Source organism: Chanos chanos, chromosome 4 (genome assembly GCF_902362185.1).
Source record: "Chanos chanos chromosome 4, fChaCha1.1, whole genome shotgun sequence".
Classification (NCBI taxonomy): domain Eukaryota; kingdom Metazoa; phylum Chordata; class Actinopteri; order Gonorynchiformes; family Chanidae; genus Chanos; species Chanos chanos.
In genome coordinates this window covers 12,343,478-12,363,556 of record NC_044498.1, presented here as the reverse complement: position 1 = coordinate 12,363,556, position 20,079 = coordinate 12,343,478, and the positions used below count along the sequence as shown (strand labels likewise).

The following is a 20,079-nucleotide window of genomic DNA, read 5'->3' as shown; positions in this document are numbered from 1 at the left end:
AGACACCACCCCCCCCCCCCCCCCCACCCCCCACACCGCCCTCCCCTTTTCCCCCCGCCCTCGCGAAGCCTGCCACCAGACTCCCCGCTGACGCTGTTCATCTGGCACAGCACAGCACAGCACAGCATCGCACAGAGAGCACAGAGGAGAGCGAGAGAGAGAGAGAGAGAGAGAGAGAGAGAGACAGAGTGAGAGCAGAAAAACAGCCTGTACATCTTTAAAAGGAAAAAAAGGAACCCACATGACATGGTTGTTATTCTCTGAAATCTGCTTCTCAGGTCACTTTGACAGCCCTCTCTCTCTCTCTCTCTCTCTCTCTCTCTCTCTTTCTCTCTCTCTCTCGCTCTCCTCTCTCTCTCTCTCTCACTCTCTCTCTCCCTTTCCCTCCTTCACTCCCTCTCTCTCTCTCTCTCTCTCTCTCTCTCTCTCTCGCTCTCACTCTAACACACATAATCAGTCCTTCTCTCCGTCCCCCTCTGTCTCTCGCTCTCACGTTCTCCCCTCCCACCTGCATTGCTATCTGCACACTAATGAGTAAGAGGGCAGTCTAGGCAGCAGCAGCAAGATCACAACTCTTCGCTCTCCACTCCTCTCTCTCTGCGCTCTCATTCCTTTGTGCTCTCCTTCCTTTTTAACCTTTCTTTTTCTCTCTTTTGTGCTTTCTTTCTCTCTGTTTTTCTCTGCTCTCTTTCTCTCTCTCTCTCTCTTTGCCTCCCTCCCTCTCTTTATCCCTCACTCTTGCCTGACGTTTGTGTGTGTGCGTGCGTGTGTGAGAGAGAGAGTGCATGTGTATGTGTGTGTGTGTGCGTGGACGTGTGGAAAACAGACACCCATGTGAGTAGCAGAGGCAGCAACGGATAGAGCAAGGGAGAAAGAGAGAGAGAGAGAGAGAGAGAGAGAGAGAGGAGAGGAGAAAGGGAACGCCAGCGTTCCACCATTCTGTTCTGAGCTGTAGCGGGACCAGACATGTGAGAAGATGTCCGTGGGAGGCTGTGCGTGTCCAGGTAAGGGCTGAAGCTGTCGCCGTGACTACAGTCGGTCGCCGCGAGTGTTGTCAAGAGCGTGGCTGTGGCATAAGAAGGTGGCCCAGGGCCCAAGGGTTTTTCTTGCAATGACATATGGGAAGGTACAGAGGATACAAACATGTTTGTGAAACATGGCTTCCCTTGTTGTGCTGCAAAGTGGTGTGGTTTTCTTGGACTTCTTATTTTTTTTTTTTTTGGAAATTGTCGCTGTTGCTGTTGTGGAGTGGAGAAAAGCAGCTGTGCACAGAGACAGAGAGAGAGAGAGAGAGAGAATGGAAGAGTTTGAGCTGTGTTTTTAATTTTCCCACACAGCTGGTTTGCATTGGTGACACTCATGGCAAAGGACTGCATTGCCAATGTTAGCTGCCTTCATGTCCTAGCTCTTGTTGTTGATCAGTGTGGCCTAGATACCAAACAAGCTGGGGAAGGGAAACGGGGGATTTTTTTTTTTTGCGTTGCTAGTTTTAAAATATGAAAACAGTTGAAGAGATGCTTGAGGCTAAAAGGCTTTTTTTTTTTTTTTTTGAGTGGATTTTGGAATGCGGATTTTCCAGATTGGGACATTTAATTTCTCTGTGTTATTTTTTTTCCAATCAAAACAAGATAAGAGGGCAAAGGTCACTGTGAGTTGGCCTGGCAGCTCAGGGCACCCCACAGAACCTGGACGTGAGAAAGAAAGACGGGTCTGACAAGATCGCTTCATCTGTGCTCTGTGTCTATTCATTTCCAAGTATTTCAGATTAGTATAACACATTGTTATCAGTTTATAAGTTTGCATGTGTGTGTGTGTGTGTGTGTGTGTGTGTGTGTGTGCTCATGCAAGTCGTTGTCACAGGGTGAAACTGAGGTGTGAGACGATAAATGTGTTTAGAATTGGATTAGATCAACAAGTGTCTGAAAGTCGAGCTACATTTGAAAACAAATCTCTCCAGGTGGTTGTTTCAAAACCCCCCTGGTTGTACAATGAAGTCTTATGAATCTTCTTCTCATGCTTATTCTTGCACCTCACATAAGTGAAATCCTAACTAAACCTCTGTGTTTGGATAAAGCAGTCAAGCAAAGTGAGAACTTTTTAGCCATTTGGAACTGTCAATAACTATCAGTTTCTTTGGGGTTTTTTTTGTTCAAAGTCAGTCTAGGAAACTGTTTGAATAATATGGACAACACAAATCTATACATTTGGGGTGGATGGGTGTTTATATTAATGATGTTATATTTCTTCTAAATAGAGTAGTATACTGAAATGACCCTCCTCTCGCAGTGAGCATGAACTGGTAAGGTTCTCATGGGCCACCATCCAGATCTGTGATGGTTATGAGTGTTTCATTTCATTGTGGTTTCAATAAGGCTCTGTGGTTGTTCACTGTTCACATGGAAGTCTCAGCAGTACATTGCATGCAATTCTTAGTAGACGCTGTTCACCTTTCACATAAATGGACACTGTAAAAATGTGAACTCTGTGACCAGGGCATGGTTGGCTTTTTTTTTCTTTTTATCATTTGATGTCACGCAGGCCTTCGCTGTCACATGATTAATTACACAATCTGTGATTTCATGATGAAATGCGTCTATATCGTACATATCTATACAACGTTTGCTGTCTCTTCAACAACTTCAGTGACTGTTTGGGTAATAAATATGTACTGCTGTTGAATTACAATGTAACAAAGCAGAAATTCCCTCCAGATCACGCTGGACTCATAGGTGTAACTTCAGCAGAAGCAGAGGCCCTTGCTATGTGCAGGGACAATTTTTATTTGTGTTGGCTGAGTGTAGGGAGGGTGTAGTTAAGGAGTAGAGGGTGGATGTAATTTCACAGCTGACTCAGCCCAAAGCCTCGCTCTGCTGCCCAGGCTCATGGGCCAGGGAGAGAGTGCCCCTCACGACAGCCCATTAAACGCCTCAGCACCCTCTCTCCTTTCTACCCACCGGAGGTGTATTTACAGAGGTAGTCCTAGAGAGAGAGAGAGAGAGAAAGGCAAAGAGAGAGAGAGAGAGAGAGAGAGAGAGAGAGAGAGAGAGGGTGGAAGGCCAAGTACCAAAGAGGGTAAACAGTGTCCAGATTAGGGTGCTGTCTCATCATGGTGGTGTTTTTTTTTTTTTTTTTTTTGTGGCGTCAGGGTTCATCCAGACGATGTGCTGATGCCACATACAGCACTAGGCAGAGGGCAATATATATATATTTTTTCTCTCAAATCAAATCATTACATACTTACAGAGAGAGGTCACGGAAATTTCCACTTTCCACAGCCCTCCTTTTTTTTGTTTCCTTTTCTTTTTTTCTGGAGAATGACAGCGAGAAACAGAAACTGAGAAAATAAAATATCAGGCATACTTTAAACATCCATTTCTCATTACACCAGAGCTTGACAATTTTTTTTTTTTTTTTTACCATGTTTACTAGAGTTTTCCTCATTTTCTTCATTTCTCAGAGGATTATGAACTCTGTCAGTGTCTCAATGAATTTCTTACACATATGATCTCAACTAGAATTACGCCAGATAGGATTTACAGTCCTTTAGAAAGCACAGAACGTGACAGAGTATCAGCTAGGGAATATGAATCTGTTGAATGTTTTTCATATAGAAGCCAAAAGCCAAACTGGGTTTAAAATAGGACACAGACCCACTTACCCACTGACAGTAAGTGCCTTTGGTTAACATTTTTAATACGAACTGAGAGTATCACGGATACATTTATGTTAAACTTGAAATCCATTTTTCTCTTTTTAAAATAGATGGATGAATGGATTCAGACTCTTATTAGTTGGTTTATCTGATTTGTTTGTTCTGGGCTCGACTGTGTCATTTAAAGCTATGTGGTTTGCTGGGGTTGCCTAGTGTCAGTATAGTTTGTGTTTGTGTCTTTGCATAGTTGGTGTTCTGTCATCCTTTGACTGTCAGGTGGCTGTGGTTGGTCTCAGGCTACAAAGCTTGTATGTGATTGATACTGTGGAGGGAGACTGTTCTCTCTTTCTGTGTGTGTGTGTGCACGTGTATGTGCGTGTATGTGTGGTGTATGTGTATGCTCAGTCAGATACTGTTTATGATTCATGGCGTGTGGTCATGGAATAGTGAGTGTGTGTGTGTGTGTATGTATGTGTGTGTTCGGGGACTCAAGGAGCATGCTCTGTCTGGACCCAGTCTGTTTACATTCCTCTGTGATGTTGAACAGTCAGGACCTCCCACTTCTTGTGTGGTCTGAACTCTAAGTTCATGTGTTTCGGTCTGAGTTTCAAGTTCATATGTGTAGGTGTATGTGTGTGTGTGAATGTGTGTGTGAGTGAATGAGATATAACACTGTCATGCATCTAAACATGTGGATAGCCTATGTGAGGCATGATGTGGATAGCCTATATGTGTCCCGTGCTGTGGATATCTAATTTGGCCTGTCCAGTCATTAAACATGGCTGAGTTATTTTATTAGAGGGGCAGGCTGATGTGCTCCATTGTTGAAGACCCTCCAATCGCTGCATCCTATTCTCTCCTTCATCCTCCAAACGCCTTGCCCTATATCCTTTTTTCACTCTTTCTCTTTCTGTCTCTCTGAGCATCTCCTCCATTTTTCCATTCCCCTCGCCCTTTTCCTTCACAAGCCCTCCCTCCCTTTTCTTCTCACTGCTTCTCTGGTCCCCTCCCGCCCTTTCCCCCTTCCTCTATCTCCCTCATTCGCTCTCTCTCTCTCCCTCCCTCCCTCCCTCTCTCTCATTCCCTCCCTCTGAGTTCCCTTGTTCATGCTCTCTCTCATTCAGTATCAGGAGAGGTCTGTGCCTCCTCATGCAGAGAGTCACATGATGCCCTTGATTAGAGGAAAATCACTTAAAGCAGTGCGCTAAAATGGCAACCATACACACAAAGCCTGAAGAGAACAGGGTTACTCAACCACAGGCACGGAGCAGGGTGTGTTTCAGTTAGAGAGAGAGAGAGAGAGAGAGAGAGAGAGAGAGAGAGAGAGAGAGAGTGGGGAAAAATATAGTCAAAGGATATTTGTGAGAGGGAAGCTGAAAAGAAAAAGGAGAGTAAAGGGAAATTGGGAAGAGTGAGCAAACACAACAGACAGAGAGAGGGACAGCAAAAAGGAGTGAGAGTGAGAAAAGAGATGATAGGGAGAGAATGAGAGAGCACAGGAGAGCAGAAGGAAGAGGACAGTGAGAGAGAGAGAGAGAGAGAGAGAGAGAGAGCGAGAGAGAGAGAGAGAGAGAAAGAGAGAGAGAGAGAGCGAGAGAGAGAGATAAAGCTCACTTAGCCTGAGTGTTTCTCTGGGTTCGGCAGGCAGACTGATCTGTCTTTGCCCGTTTGGAACCTCCCTGTCTCTGCAGATCAGACCTGTCTCTTAGCAGCCACAGATCTGAAACAAAATGGCTTCCTGAGCAGAGAACTGACTGAGCATCAGGGCAATGTCATATTCCCATCAGCCCTGAGGCAGAGAAGCACAGAGGGAGTGAGAGAGGAGGTTACGCAGACATGTCCCATTGCAGTGGTTATGCTCTATGGTAAAAAAAAAAAAAAAGAAGAGGGGATTATCAGTAATGAGAGTTTTCTGCCGTAGAATACAACTACATTATTCTATAAATTAATGAATGCATTTGAGAAGAGTGTAGGTTTTATCTGTTGGTTAATTCTTATCAACATGGCATTAGAATGTGACAATACATACAATATATGATTATTACTGGGTTATTTCCATTAATCATTTAACCGTGGTTAGAACTAGACGCTCAACCTCTGTGCTTTATTAACATAATATAGCCACTGTATTGACATTACATTCTAATTTAGGATATGCTTAGCTCCCGTAATCCTCCCATAATGTTTTACAGCTAGAAACCCCAAGTAACAGAGAATGATTCTCAGACTCTGAAACAATAAACCTGCCTCATTATTTCTCTCCACTTTTACAATGCTGACAGTGTCTGGCATTAGCATTTTGGAAATACACTTTTAATTACAAACAACACATTAAAATATCGAAGTGCACAACACTGGTGTGTACTAAAGCACTAATGGATCATTACAGGATATGAGCAGGTTATGAGTTTTTGCTTTACACCCTCTAAACTGATGCCTAAAGCAGCAAATCCTGCACTTATATTTGTACGCTGAATGCATCTTAATAACCAGAACTTTTTTTCAAATAACACTCAGTAATTACCTTCCAAAATACAGTCATAAAAAATAAGGCACTTTACGTCATAATAATAATTACACAGTTTGTTAATATGTAATTTTAATATCCCTATTGAATTTTATTATATTTATGTGAGGTATTTATAATAGTACTTGTATGTCAGATAAAGGGGTATTTTTTGTTTCGTAAGTTTTCTTCGCTACTTTTATTGATTGATTCAGATTGAGGATCAAGCATGTTTGAAATTTGTAAGGCTGAATCACAGCACCAGCTGCTTTCAACTTCTCACCACTAGATGGTGCTGTTGATGGTCATGTTAATTGGCTGTGACACAACTATTTCAAAAGAGCTCTTAAATGACTTCACAATGTTTAAAACATCACGGTGGCGGGGGTGATTAATGCACAAATGACAATGGAGTAGCTTTATCTCCGTATGCTTTTGCCAGCTGAACAGATCTTAAAGCAAGCCCTGTCATTAGAACATCAAAGCAGCACTAATCTGAGACATAATAACCTGCTGCAGAAATGCATGACCCAGTGTGTAAACTGTCAATCCCTATAATGTCCCACCCTTTCTTCATGTCATAGGAGATGGGAGGAGCTTTGCCTCCCTCTGTGTTACACATTTACAGTATTTGAAAGAACACAACTATGAAGAAAATCTGTATTCGTTATATAATAACACTGTAGCACTCTCAAATGTTTCCAAAGTATTTTCAAACACAAATCATGTTTCAAAAAATGTATGGTGTAAAATTTATGGTGTAGCGTTCAAGTGTTTGCACAAAGGTCACGGTCAAATGATGACCAAATTGACAGTTTCCTTTGATCGTATAGCATTAGGTTCAAACCGCATTCAGTCTATGCAAGGTTGAGCTCAATGATGTCAATATTTGGAACTTAACATAAAGATCATTGTAAATTTGTTATTACAACACCAGCAGGCAGTGTGCATGTCACAAACAGTTCCTAGTGTATTTGGGATGGAGGCTATTTTAGCTGTGACAGAATTCAAAATCAGAGCCTTACATGTGTAGGCAGGAGATGTGTATATAGAGTCAGTACAGTCGTGGAGGGAGAGCGAAATGGACAGAGGGGGTGGGCCTATACAAGGGACTCTTATCAGAACTGTGACAGATGTGGGCCTCATCATGGTTTCCTGTTGATGAGCAAGCAGAGATGGTGTAAGAGCCATCAAGTCCCCGAACTTTAAAACTACGCCCCCTCACCCCAAAGCCTGGGGAGCACAGATATCCACAAGTCTTTAGAGAGAGAGAGAGAGAGTGAGCGCGTGTGTGTGGACCGCGGGAGATAAAGAGAGAAGGGACCACCACACATGCATTTGTAGTTTGGTCTAGAACTTCAGCTTTGCTGCCATGGCTGACCAGCTGGAGACGGCAGGTTTGGAATACTCCTTTTTGTTTGTTTCGCTCTTTTTCTTGTCGTCCCGCTGTCTTTCCAGCTCTGTCACACGCTATTGACTTTCTGCATGTGAAACAGGTTTTCAGTTGTGACATTTTTGAATTCAGAACCGTTCTGTGACCCGAGGCTCGGTCTGCGTGGTGTTTCTAGCTAAAAGGTGTTTTCTGTTGCTTTCTGGAGATTGTTTTGTCTATAATTAAATCAAAAAGGGCACAGACTCAGAGCGGCACAGCTGGGCTGCACTGTACATTAACCATCAGATATTATGTAAAACTGAGGTACTGGTTACTGTAATAGACTACCATGGTCACAGTCATATAGATAGTAGATTAGCCATCATAAGATACTATGCAGTGTACCTCTTTCCTAAGAAAAGGCTCAGACATTTGATTTAGTTGATTTAGTCAAAACACAAGCTTCTTGGCTTGTGCGTCTCCCTTTGTGTTACATTTGTAAATAAATCTTCAAAATATATCACAGCTGAGGCTGCTGTTTTGACTGCTTTTGGTTGCTTGTAAATGCTGATCGAGCCTCGGTCGACATTCCTTAACCCGTAAAATGCAAAATATTAAAGACAAATTGAACTCATGGCTGCACATTGGAACAGCTTGAAGCAGCTCTCCTGTCCACATGGTGAGGGCACAGAGAGAGAGAGAGAGAGAGGGAGAGAGAGAGAGAGAGAGGGGGGGGAGAGGGAGAGAGAGAGAGAGAGCTGCTGAGGCACTGTAGATAAGGCTTCCCTGCCATTCCATACTATGACAGCTCAAATCCCCGGACTATGACTGACCCCCACACACATGAGGGGATTAACCCTCATGTACCATTTCAGTGGGCCATTGCAGCCCCTCACCACTATAACAACACCATTGACTGTGTTTCCATGGTGATAATGAGTAGGAGGGAGGGCACAAGATCAGGCTTAGAGATGGAGCACTTTGGATTTGTCGTAAACAAATGCTGATATGTGCACTTGCACACAGACACATATGGAAACACAGACACAGACACACACACACACACACACACACACACTCGAGTAAGCAAATAGCCTACCAGTAAGAGGCAACCATATGAACAAAAATATTCTCATTGTATCTTTAGTGTGCAACACAAATGTTTTTCCACTGGTTTATGTGTTGGTGTTGTTTACTAGAGTAGAGGGCTGTGTGGACTGAGGGTTTAAATTCAGGGTTAATATGTATTCTAATACAGCTCTGTTATTGTCCTGAAGAAACACCAGAGGTCTTCCTGATGCCTCTAATACGACCACCAGTTGTTAGCATTAAAATGAATGCGTACAGAGACACTGATGTTGACTGATACCTTCTTTAGGTGGAACTGTACTCGAAGTTACTAGAACGCTAAAAACAGTACAAATGTCATAAGTAAGATGTGCAGAACGTCCCGAGAGTCGCGCCCATAGTTTGCTGTGACATTGAATGTCTTTTTATCGATTTAGTCGAGACTGATCATTTCAAACCACCAGCTGCATAATTGTCATTTATCGGAGACCGGGTAGATGAAGACTATAGAGCTACGAAGTAATGCAATTGAGATGTTTGCATGTGTAATTGAATTATCGATTTGTTTAGACAAGGTTGATAACCATAATCTCTTCAAATGTCTTCGTCCATGGAATGCTATTGATTGGAATCTTGACCTATTCAGTTATCCAGAAATTAGTTTAACCGATAAGATTATTAATTCCGAATCTGTTGTGTGTATGTGCATATATATATATATACACACACACACACATATGTGTGTGTGTGTGTGTGTCCGTCGTTTTAATATTTTTAAGGATAAGATTTTCAAATTATGCGTATTAATTGTGTCTTTCTGTCGACCATAGGATAACGGTATCGGATACATTATTCTATCAACGTCAGCATTATCGTGCACCGTTTAACGTGGAAACTGATTTCTTGTTCGTTTTCTAGTTCCGTGATTGTCAGTGTCCATATGTGTCGATTATGATGGCTAGTAGAGATGTGAAATCTGCTTAGCAAACAACCTTACAAGGGGGGGAGGGTGCGTGGAAGGCGGTGAGCTATGTTCTCTCACTCTCTCAAACGGTTTTATTCTGTAGATAGAGGTGAGGAGAGAGTGGGGAAAAGAGGGGGGTGATACACGGAGCAGGAGGAGGGCCTACAGCTATTGTTCATGCCTGCCCTGGAAACAAAGGGCTTAACGGGGTCTGTTCGCAGGACCACAGCGGGCTTTCGCCTCTGGAGAGGGCCTTGTATTAATATAACTTCAACGGACTGCTTTACGTGCCGTCTTTTCAATCGTAAGGTTTTATATATTATTATGTGGGACGTTTGAAATCGTTTCATATTACCCAACCACCAGCCAGCCACCGTACTCAGGGCAGCTACGTAAAGAGCGTGCTATACGGTCGACTCTTAGTGGATCTGTAAACACAAATTTCTGAAAGCAGTTTTTACAGGTAAAAGAAGGTTGCTGTTTCATATTGCACGCGGAAATCATTAACTGTGTTGCTTAATTTCATGATTATGCTACCTTTATATTTTTGTGCTCCGTTCAACTGTTTTATTTCGGGGTTTATTATGGCTAACTGAAATGCTAGCTTTCAAGCAGCCTTAGCTTTCTGCCAATAAAAGAGGGGATGTAATGCTAGCTGGCGATTGCTCTTGGGCCTAGTTTTATATGTATCGTTTATTTGCATTCGCTGAAGTAAGGTTAAATTACTTAATGAAGCTCGTTGAAATAGTTTGCTGATATTTTAGTCTCTAGTCGATGTGCTATTTAACCTACCTACCCAAGTAAACATTTCCTAACGTTAGCCTTCTGAGGTACTGCTGCAATGACATTGTTGCTATTAGCGTAAGTTAACCTAACCTAGCTGGTCACAATTATGCAGCTATCTGGACAGTGTGAGGTTTGTCTTGTGACTAGACTAAACTTCACACTTCTGAACAGTTTTCTTTTTTTATTTATAAGCTTGAAGCACGAAACATTAAATAAAGTGACATTTCATATTTTTTCAAAAGTTAGAATTTCAAAGTTATCCTGCTAGCTAAGGAACAAATCAATTCACTTTTGACATCTAGTTGTCCACGTCGTTAGCAACTGCTTTTATTGATTACTCTCTCTACAGTTTGTTTTGTGCCCTCTGCAGTAGTAGCATTTATGACGATGTATTATGATGAAGCTGATTGTGTGACTAGAAAGAGTAATTTGTATTTTATTACTGTGTTTTTTCTACACATGCCAGTTATCAGGCTGCTATCGCACTATACCAGTGTCCATCTTCAGTGCTCGGTTAGAACAGTGGTCACTTGTACATTGGTGATCTGCACTTGATGCTTAAGTTTTTTTTCTTCTTTTTCAAATGAGACATTAACACAAACGTTATTCGACAAACACACCGTGGTGCGAATTACAGCACAATAAACACAGTGTAGCTGGTAAGATGGATCCGTCTCATCCATTTGCTTCTTATGGATTATGCACTGATCACATAGCACATCCGACCGTAAATTAGATTACCACCATATTTTAGTGTTTATTAGGAAGTGGTGTGTGTATGTGTTTGTGTGTGTGAGAGAGTGGGGAATGCTCTTTTCAAGAAAGCAATTTACTGCACAGGAAGTTAGAGTTTGCTGCCTGATTTGATTTAGACAGACAGTCATTAACCACAAACTGAGCAATCCCTGTTAATGGTATGCTCTTAAGATCTAATGGACCATTGTTTGGGTACTTATTTATTTATTTATCTATTTATTTATTTGTCTTGTTCGTAATGCGGTGTTGAACAGCCTTTTCACAACATATCACCCCTTGCTCAGAATGAAAATAATTCTACCATGTCTCCGAAAATCTATTTTGATTCTGGCATTAAGGTGATGTTTTTTTCAGGTTTGTTAAATCAAAATGTTTGGCAGGTGTGTTTTACATTAGGTAGCACCAGTCTTGATTGAGTATAAAGTTGATATGTGGCTGTTTTGGTTGGCTCATCTGCTCTGCTCCAAGCAGCGAGGTGACATTTGACAGGACCGTCACTGTGTCCAGTGTCATCCGCAGTGAATATTTAATGCTTTGAGTCTGTGAGATAAATGTTTCATGAAGGCCACGCAGCGATGGTGGAAGAGCTGCTCGCTGTTTGTTTGTGTGTGTGTGTGTGTGTGTGTGTGTGTATGTGAAAGAAGGAGGAATTCTTCTGTGATTGTGTCTGTAGCCCTTTAGACAGGACTTAGTATCAAACAAAAAGTCAAGATTTTCTTTCTTCTCTATTTTCCCCTCAAATCCCCCTCTCTCTCTCTCTCTCTCTCTCTCTCTCTCTCTCTCTCGACTGATGAATGGTGGCCAGTGTCCAGATGTTTTTTTGGGAGATGTGAAGGTCATGAGTAACGTCCTCTATGTATTGTCTTCATACATATCTAACACAGCCAAACTGTCTCACAAAGCTACAGTTTGATACATAGCGTGGGCCATTGTCTGTCAGTGGCTGGTATGTGTCGCTGTAATTTATTGTTGTCATAAGGAGCGGGGCTTGCGACTGAAGGTTAATCAGTGAAGACACTGGATGTTGGACGTACGGATGTAGCAGTGGGAGGAGAGCAGTATGATGGGGCAGTGTGGGATAAGAATGAGGCTTTGATTCATTACCCCGAATCTAATGTAGAGGTGACCTGACCCTCTAAGACACATACTTAGATCTAGCTACTCATTTGTTGCTGAATATGAAGCATCCACAGAATGGGTTGATAGGATAACCAAGTAAAAGAAGGGAGATTTTTGCAGTATCAATGCTGTACAGTTTTGCAAAGCTCAGATGAAGTTCAACTAATTGAAATGTTGGATACACACTTTGTGAGTGACACAGTGAGCTGAAATGTCTTTTGAGATACTGAACTGAATACTGAGCTCTCCTTTATGACAGGCCGTAGAGGTTGACACGTCTCAGATATGCTTTCTAGACGGGCCGGCCAACCATTATTAGGGCGGAGTTGTTTCTGCGACGACAGGGGTCGTGACCCCGTCTTGGCTGAATGCATCTTGCAGTGGATCTGTTTAATTGGCGGGATAGAGTGGTAGAGGGGTGTGTCAGGCTCCCCCCCGCCCCCACCCCAGTCACAGTAGTGTTTTATAGAGGGTGTCGTTTGAGGATGACGGAGAGTTCCACACTAGACCTGACCCTAAAAGGATGTGCAGTCGAAAGAAACGAGGGCAGACTGTACTGCCCTGCCCCCATCCACACACACACACACACACACACACATACATACACAGAGAAAGACTTCTCAGGGAAAGCAGATCAACACTGTTTAAAATGCATGAGTACAAACACATAAACGTTGCAAAAGAAACTTTCTGATCTCTCCTAGGCGAGTTTGTGTCAGACACTGGTGGCAGGGTGAAGTGGTGGGGTTGCTTGTTTGTACAGCACATTTTCTGATTCTGTGTTTCTCTCTCTCAGGCTGTTCCTCCAAGTCATTCAAGCTGTACTCCCCAAAGGAGCCCCCCAACGGCAGCGCCTTCCCCCCTTTCCACCCCGGCACCATGCTGGACAGAGACGTGGGGTGAGTCCCTTTCTAATTCCATTCCTCTCTTTCCATCGCTCTTTCTGTCTGACTCTCATCCCCTTTTCCTATGTCAGTTATGAGTAAAGGGTAATTTCACTACATTGTTCATGTTCTCAGACATAGAGCGTCTTAGCCTCGTAGCTTATTACCGGCGTCACATAACAAAAGCATTTCGAGAGAACATTAGTATCAGTACAGCAGTAGAAAACAAGAAGCCTTTCCTTTAATGTGATCTATATATGATGTACATGTCTTACTGGGTGAGTAAACGTCGTAATCCAAAGCAACAGGATTGGTGAAAGAAGATGGTAAAGGATCACAGGTTAGCGGGAATGTGCAGAGGCTTCACTGACAGAACTCATAGGCAGTCAGACTAGGGTGAGAAAACATGGACTGCAAATGGTTGCTCTGTATGTGTTTGTCTTTGTCTCGCTGAGTCAGCATTTACTGCTTGGTTCCTTTGTGGAGATAAAGAAAGCAGGAAGTCCTTGTTTGGCGCCTGGAGGTTGATTGATGGATCTGTGTGGTTGTAAATGGGAGGTGTCACACTAAAACCTGTATCCCTCTCTCTGCTGATTGGCTAGGCTTAGGGAAAGGCTTAAGCTTATGGGAGAAGGACAGTGAAATTGTTCTGGATGCTTTCACTGTCTCCAAGAGATAAGAAAAAATATCCAGAGGGGGAAAAAAAAAAGATCCTCTTCCTGTCAACACTATTGCCCACAGTGGGAAAGTAGGAGGGAGACTTACAAAACCTGCCCCTGACTGATAAAACCTGTTTATGGGTGTTCTGCAGAATACATATTCACTCCCATGACACTTACGTTCATGTTTCTGTTTAGAATTAGGGTTTGCACTGAAATTAAAACAGAGTCATACTTTTTAAATATTAGTATTGTGTGAGGTCCAGTTAGGTAGAGAACAGCAAAATAATCTCTGTCTTTGTGTGAACATCCATGCAATCTTTTTTTAATTGTGTATCGATCGATTTTTGTAGGCACAAAGGCATATGTATAGAATTCATCTGATTTTTTTTTTTTTTTTTAAGATTTACAAAATGTGGAGTGTTTTGCAGTGTTTATCCATCTCATCAGTCATGGAGAATGTTGTTTGTTGTTTTGATGTCTTACATTAGAGCTGAAATGCCAGTGAATGGTTATGTCACATTACAGCTGTGTGTGTTTCTCTTATTCTCTCTGTGTGTTTCTCTTATTCTCTCTGTGTGTTTCTCTTATTCTCTCTTTCTGTTTCTCTTATTCTCTCTGTGTGTTTCTCTTATTCTCTCTTTGTGTTTCTCTTATTCTCTCTGTAGCCCAACGCCCATGTATCCCCCCACATACTTGGAGCCAGGCATAGGGTAAGTCAGACCTTCACCAGAGCAGTATCATTTAACCTTAGACCTCAGTCCACTTCTGTACCAGAACAATATGATTTAACCTCATACCTCAGTCTGCTTCTGTACCAGAACAGTATCATTTAACCTCACACCTCAGTCTGCTTCTGTACCAGAACAGTATCATTTAACCTCACACCTCAGTCTGCTTCTGTACCAGAACAATATGATTTAAGTTCATACCTCAGTCATCTCAGTCCGCTTCTGTACCTAAGCTCTACCGGTTCTTGTTCGCAATTTTGTCTTTGAAAAAAAACTTTATTTTTTGTGTGCTCTTAACATGTAGATGTACACAGTCACTATTTTGATGTCACCCTTTTGTAAAATTTTTCAAAAACCATTGCCATTTCTGGAGCTGGTAAAATTGACTTTAGGAGATTGAGGTGTGCATTGCACTGGCAGTCCTTGTGAATCATTCTGTGCTTGTTATAATGCTGAACATATTTGCTCCTGTTTTGTGTTCTAGAAGACACACACCGTATGGGAACCAGACAGACTACAGGATATTTGAGCTCAACAAACGGCTACAGAGCTGGTCAGAGGTGAGTGTTTGATCCCAGATCCTCCAGTCTATTCTTTGATATCTTTGAGAAATATGTGTAATGTGTACTTAATGTTCCAGCCTGCATGTTTCTCCTGGTTTTTATTTAATAGGTTTTGCTATAGTACTTCATGGCTACTTCAAAACCCTGTCGTTCACTGGCTGTCAGACTGCTGACTGTGCAGCTTCTTTTATATTGGTAGTTGCTCATAGATCTTGTGTTTCCTCTCTCTCTCTCTCTCTCTCTCTCTCTCTCTTCTTCTCTTTCTCTCTCTCTCTCCTCTCTTTCTCTCTCTCTCTCTCCAGGAGTGTGATAATGTGTGGTGGGATGCCTTTACCACAGAGTTTTTTGAGGATGACGCCATGCTTACAATCACATTCTGCCTGGAGGACGGCCCCAAACGCTACAGTAAGACACACCAAATACCCTCAGGATGTTTTTTTTTTTTTAATAACTTTAATAACTTTAATGACACATTTATAATACTATTACACTGTGTTGCGTGTGGTTGGAAATTGACCTTTTTAAAAATTAAATTCCATTATGAGTGATTATTTATGAGTGTTGTTTACAGAGGTTTTGTCTGTTTCTTCCTTAGCGATTGGCAGGACATTGATTCCACGGTATTTCCGGAGTATATTTGAAGGGGGGGCCACTGAATTGTACTACGTGCTGAAGCATCCTAAGGAGTCCTTCCACAATAACTTTGTGTCTCTGGACTGTGACCAGTGTACGATGGTCACTCAAAATGGAAAACCCATGTTCACACAGGTATGTCCTAGATAGAAAAAGAGTGCGTGTGTGTGCGTGTGTATGTACAGAATTACGTGTGCGCGTTATAACTAACTTTGGTTTTCCTGCTCAGGTGTGTGTGGAGGGTCGTCTGTATCTGGAGTTTATGTTTGATGATATGATGCGGATAAAGACGTGGCATTTCAGCATCAGACAACACAGAGAACTCATCCCCCGCAGTATCCTGGCCATGCATGTGAGTCCAGTACGATGAAAAACACGCAAGCACTTAACATCCTGCTCTTACCACACACAGCTTGTCTCTCAACGCCCTAGTCAACCTGTACGTGTGCGCAAACTTCCTCAGAGCATTGCGTAGCAGCGATGGAGCTGGCTATATATATGATCACAAAGTGTAGGTCTCATATAGGAGCATATGTGAGCATAGGGTGTTAAACTCATTTTCATCTCTGGCGTCTTTGTCAGAAGTTCAGTCCGAAGGTAGACTAAAATAAGTGAACTTGGTCACTAACGCTCTTAGGCAGTGCCTTCTGTATGGTTGTAATTACCCAGAGATCACATAAACGCATGACGTGACACAGACGTCCGAGGCTCATCCATGTCCTTGCCATTACGTGTGTCTCATACAGTAAGACACCGCGTGTGCTCCTTTTCTGCCACCATTAGAGTCAGGTCTCCAGAGCAGTTTTGAGAATACGTACTCAGATAGACAGACACATAATGACTTTGCAGGTTATGATATGCCACACAGATGCACATAAATATGCTTTATCTCAGACTGCAATATGGACAGCGTAAAACAACCACATTCCAGCCAGGGAAATGAGTGTTTTGCACTTCAGCCGTATATCAAGTTTAAAGCACTATTATAAGTGCATTACTAACCACTGCTACCCCAGGACTCAGATTTCTTATAGTTCTCCTGTTTCCTGTTAAAGTCAGCATGATGTTTTAGTTGATCATTTAATTAACAATTGTTCTCCCAGGCCCAGGATCCACAGATGCTGGATCAGCTGTCTAAGAACATCACGAGATGCGGCCTCTCGAACTCCACTCTCAACTACCTCCGAGTAAGTACACGCTCCTCTGCAGAGGATGGAAATTGCCTAATCACCATTGAATAACATCTGTTTCGTTATCTTAAAGTTTAACGTAAGTCTGAAGCTTACTAGCAGAGCATGTGGTTACTGATGAACTCTGTGCTCTCCTCTGCTCTCTCCCGCCCCCTGTAGCTGTGTGTTATATTGGAGCCCATGCAGGAGCTGATGTCCAGGCATAAGACTTACAGCCTGAGCCCCAGGGACTGTCTCAAGACCTGTTTGTTTCAGAAGTGGCAGAGAATGGTTGCTCCACCAGGTATGACTGTACACAAGAAACATTTGGAAAAGCCTGTTTGTCTTACACAGCAACACATCCAAACAGTATTTTTCAAGTAAAACCAATTTCTGAATGGAAAACGAGACTTTAAGCAGTGCATTTTTACGTCCGTTTCTTTGTAGGTGTCAGTGTTATAAATGTGAATTCTGTATGTAATGTTGTTTGATGCCCGGGTCTGGACTTTCGATGCTGTCATTTGCTCCGGTCTGCTCATACAGAGCCCTAACGTTGGCCCGCGCTTTGTGTTTCTGTAGCGGAGCCGGCGAGGCAGGCGCCCAATAAGAGACGGAAGCGTAAGATGTCGGGTGGCAGCACTATGAGTGCAGGCGGTGCTTCCAACAATAACAGCAACAACAAGAAGAAAAGCCCGGCAAGCAGCTTCCCTCTGTCCAGCCAAGTACCCGTGAGTACCTGTCCATATCAGAACCGGCCCCATGCCAGGAAGAATCACTTAGAAGTTTTCAAGCTAAGGCTAAAGATATCACCTCTAATTGTTTATCCCCATTAAAATTGTGACAGTTTATACATACACTTTATATATGCAATGTGTTTATTTATTTTTATATAAATATGAGAGATATTTTAATTTCCCTTCTTGATCAGTAACCCAAGTTGCATTAGCCATCTTCAGAGAGATAACGATGTCATCTCTGGATTTCTCTGTGTAGGATGTGATGGTTGTAGGAGAGCCCACTCTGATGGGCGGGGAGTTTGGGGACGAGGACGAGCGTTTGATCACACGGCTGGAGAACACGCAGTTCGACGCTGCAAACGGCATCGACGACGAAGACAGCTTCAATAACTCGCCCGCGCTGGGCGCCAACAGTCCCTGGAACAACAAAGCGCCCTCCAGCCAGGAGAGCAAGAGCGACAACCCCACCTCGCAGGCCTCACAGTGAGACTGAGGGCGGGAGGGACAGGGCTTTGGGTCGGGAGGGGTTTTGAAGGAAGGAGGAGGCGGTGGTAGCCATGTCGCGAAAAAAAAAAAAAAAAAAGGGGCGACTCACTCATCTACCTACAGAACCAGGCTCACAAAATGGCCCACACCTCTGGTCCCTGTGTCTCAGTATGTTTGTGGAGGCTTAGGGTGAGGCAGAGCAGATCTGAGATAGAGATGAAGTTTTTGGACCAGAGGTGAGAGCCAGAACTTTGATATATTACACACAGGGCAACAGTGGAGGATATCTTGTACTGGGATTTGTGTCAGTATGGTCACAAACATATTTGTTGGTGTTTTATGAAGTAAATAACATTCTGAGGATGTGGAGATTGTAGATCCAGTAAATTATGAGGTAATTTGTCCTCAGTGCGAATGTTGATGGCATAAAACACTAATCTGTACCACACGTAGTCACCTGACAGTACGTAAGAACATACTGCAGGTCTCTCTTTGCCTCTTAAAAACAGTTCAGTTCATTAAATCAGTGACCACATGGATCCTAGTGGGCCTCCTCCCACTGTGCAATTGTTGGGAAGGGTTCGTTCTTTTAAGGGTGAAAAGAGAGCATTTAAAACTCAGCATTTTGGAAAAAAAAAAAAGTTTTATCCACATTTTATACCAGCCTCGATTTCCCTAGAATGTTTTTATTTGATTTTTTTCTTTTTTTACCGACATTGAAAGCTACAGACCAAGGAGCTATGGGATCTTCAAGGTCCTTTAAATCTCAACCCTCAAATTATATTGGTTTGTATTATTTTTTAAAAGAGAGTAATTTAGTGTGGGCTTTTATTTCTTTTGTGTAACTTGTGCTTGTATATTTAAGGTAGTAGCAGAGTTCTGTATAACTGTATTGAAATGTATTCTTCCTTAGAGTTACCTAAAGCCATCCTGATCTAATGTGTAAAAAAAAAAAAAAAGAAGAAAAAAAAAGAGAAAAAACACAAGCGTCCTCCTTTCCCTCTCTTGAATTTATGCATTTGTGTAAAACTGATTAAAATCAAGGGTACAGTCACCATACAAGAAGGCAGATGTTTTTTTTCCCTTTCCATCCTGGAATCCTCAGTATTTATCTTTCATTTTCTGGGCTGTTTATTCACGTCCTGGAGTCTCTGTGCATCAGTAGCTTGACGCTGGGCAGAAACAGTAGAATCTAAAAGACCACACAATCGAACTATGTTGTCATAAAGCTTTATTTGAAATATCAGCACATCACCAGTGTTTGACATTACAGTTTGTGCGGCATGTATTCTTTCTCCTTTCACAGACACACACCCTCACAGAATTCATACACAAAAGCACTGGAGATTATAGGTTCTCAGTTGATATACTGCTAAAAACAATACCTCTGTAATTCACCTCACAGTTGTCTGAATCATATGTATATCCAGAGGCACCGTGGGAAATAATGTACCGACTTCTTTCTTTTCTTTTCTTTTTTTTTTTTTTGATTCTCATGCCCAGTGTAATGAGTGTAAATTTCAAATTGTAATATTTCTCTCAGCCTTGCACTTGCAAATGAGACTGAATTGTGACCTGTTCCTCTGCAGACCCTGTAGAAACCCCATTTGATACATCTATTTTTGTTTGTTTGTTTGTTTCTCTTAGTTTCTGCCCTTGATTAAATTAATGTATGGTACCAATAAAAAAAAATGAATTTTCACTTTAAATGAAATCGTCCGTGTTTTTCTTGCATGACAGTACCATTTTGTTTTTTCCCTGTCAGCTAAACCAGGTGGCTCAGAATAATTATTTGTTTATAAATGACACCGAAATATGTATTTCAAACAACCGATCAAGCTCATGGACTGTAGCGAGTTGGACTACAGTCGACTGCTTCGTGGACTTCAGGGTGTTTTGATAACATTATTAATATGTCTGGACCTCATCTAACTGAGGTTTGATATTCTAGTATCTAATTACCTTGTGTCAGTTGTGGCATCCATATATAGGAC

The 20,079-nt window shown here is 42.3% G+C and overlaps 1 protein-coding gene across 4 annotated transcripts; it reads left to right on the top strand.

Moving 5' to 3' along the window:
• The first annotated feature begins 955 nt into the window (after positions 1 to 955).
• Positions 956 to 19,745, top strand: ldb1b (LIM-domain binding 1b). 4 transcript variants are annotated; one of them, XM_030771235.1, is made up of 11 exons: positions 956 to 1,004; positions 13,020 to 13,122; positions 14,435 to 14,479; positions 14,982 to 15,057; positions 15,363 to 15,465; positions 15,656 to 15,828; positions 15,923 to 16,045; positions 16,797 to 16,880; positions 17,043 to 17,166; positions 17,442 to 17,590; positions 17,856 to 19,745. In XM_030771235.1, exons 1-11 carry the CDS (start codon positions 977 to 979, stop codon positions 18,084 to 18,086), a joined length of 1,239 nt encoding a protein of 412 aa, XP_030627095.1. In that variant the 5' UTR covers positions 956 to 976; the 3' UTR covers positions 18,087 to 19,745. The 4 variants fall into 4 exon arrangements, with proteins under 4 accessions (XP_030627095.1, XP_030627096.1, XP_030627094.1 ...); XM_030771236.1 differs by lacking the exon at positions 956 to 1,004 and adding an exon at positions 7,467 to 7,555; XM_030771234.1 differs by lacking the exon at positions 956 to 1,004 and adding an exon at positions 9,710 to 9,866.
• The last annotated feature ends 334 nt before the right edge of the window (positions 19,746 to 20,079 follow it).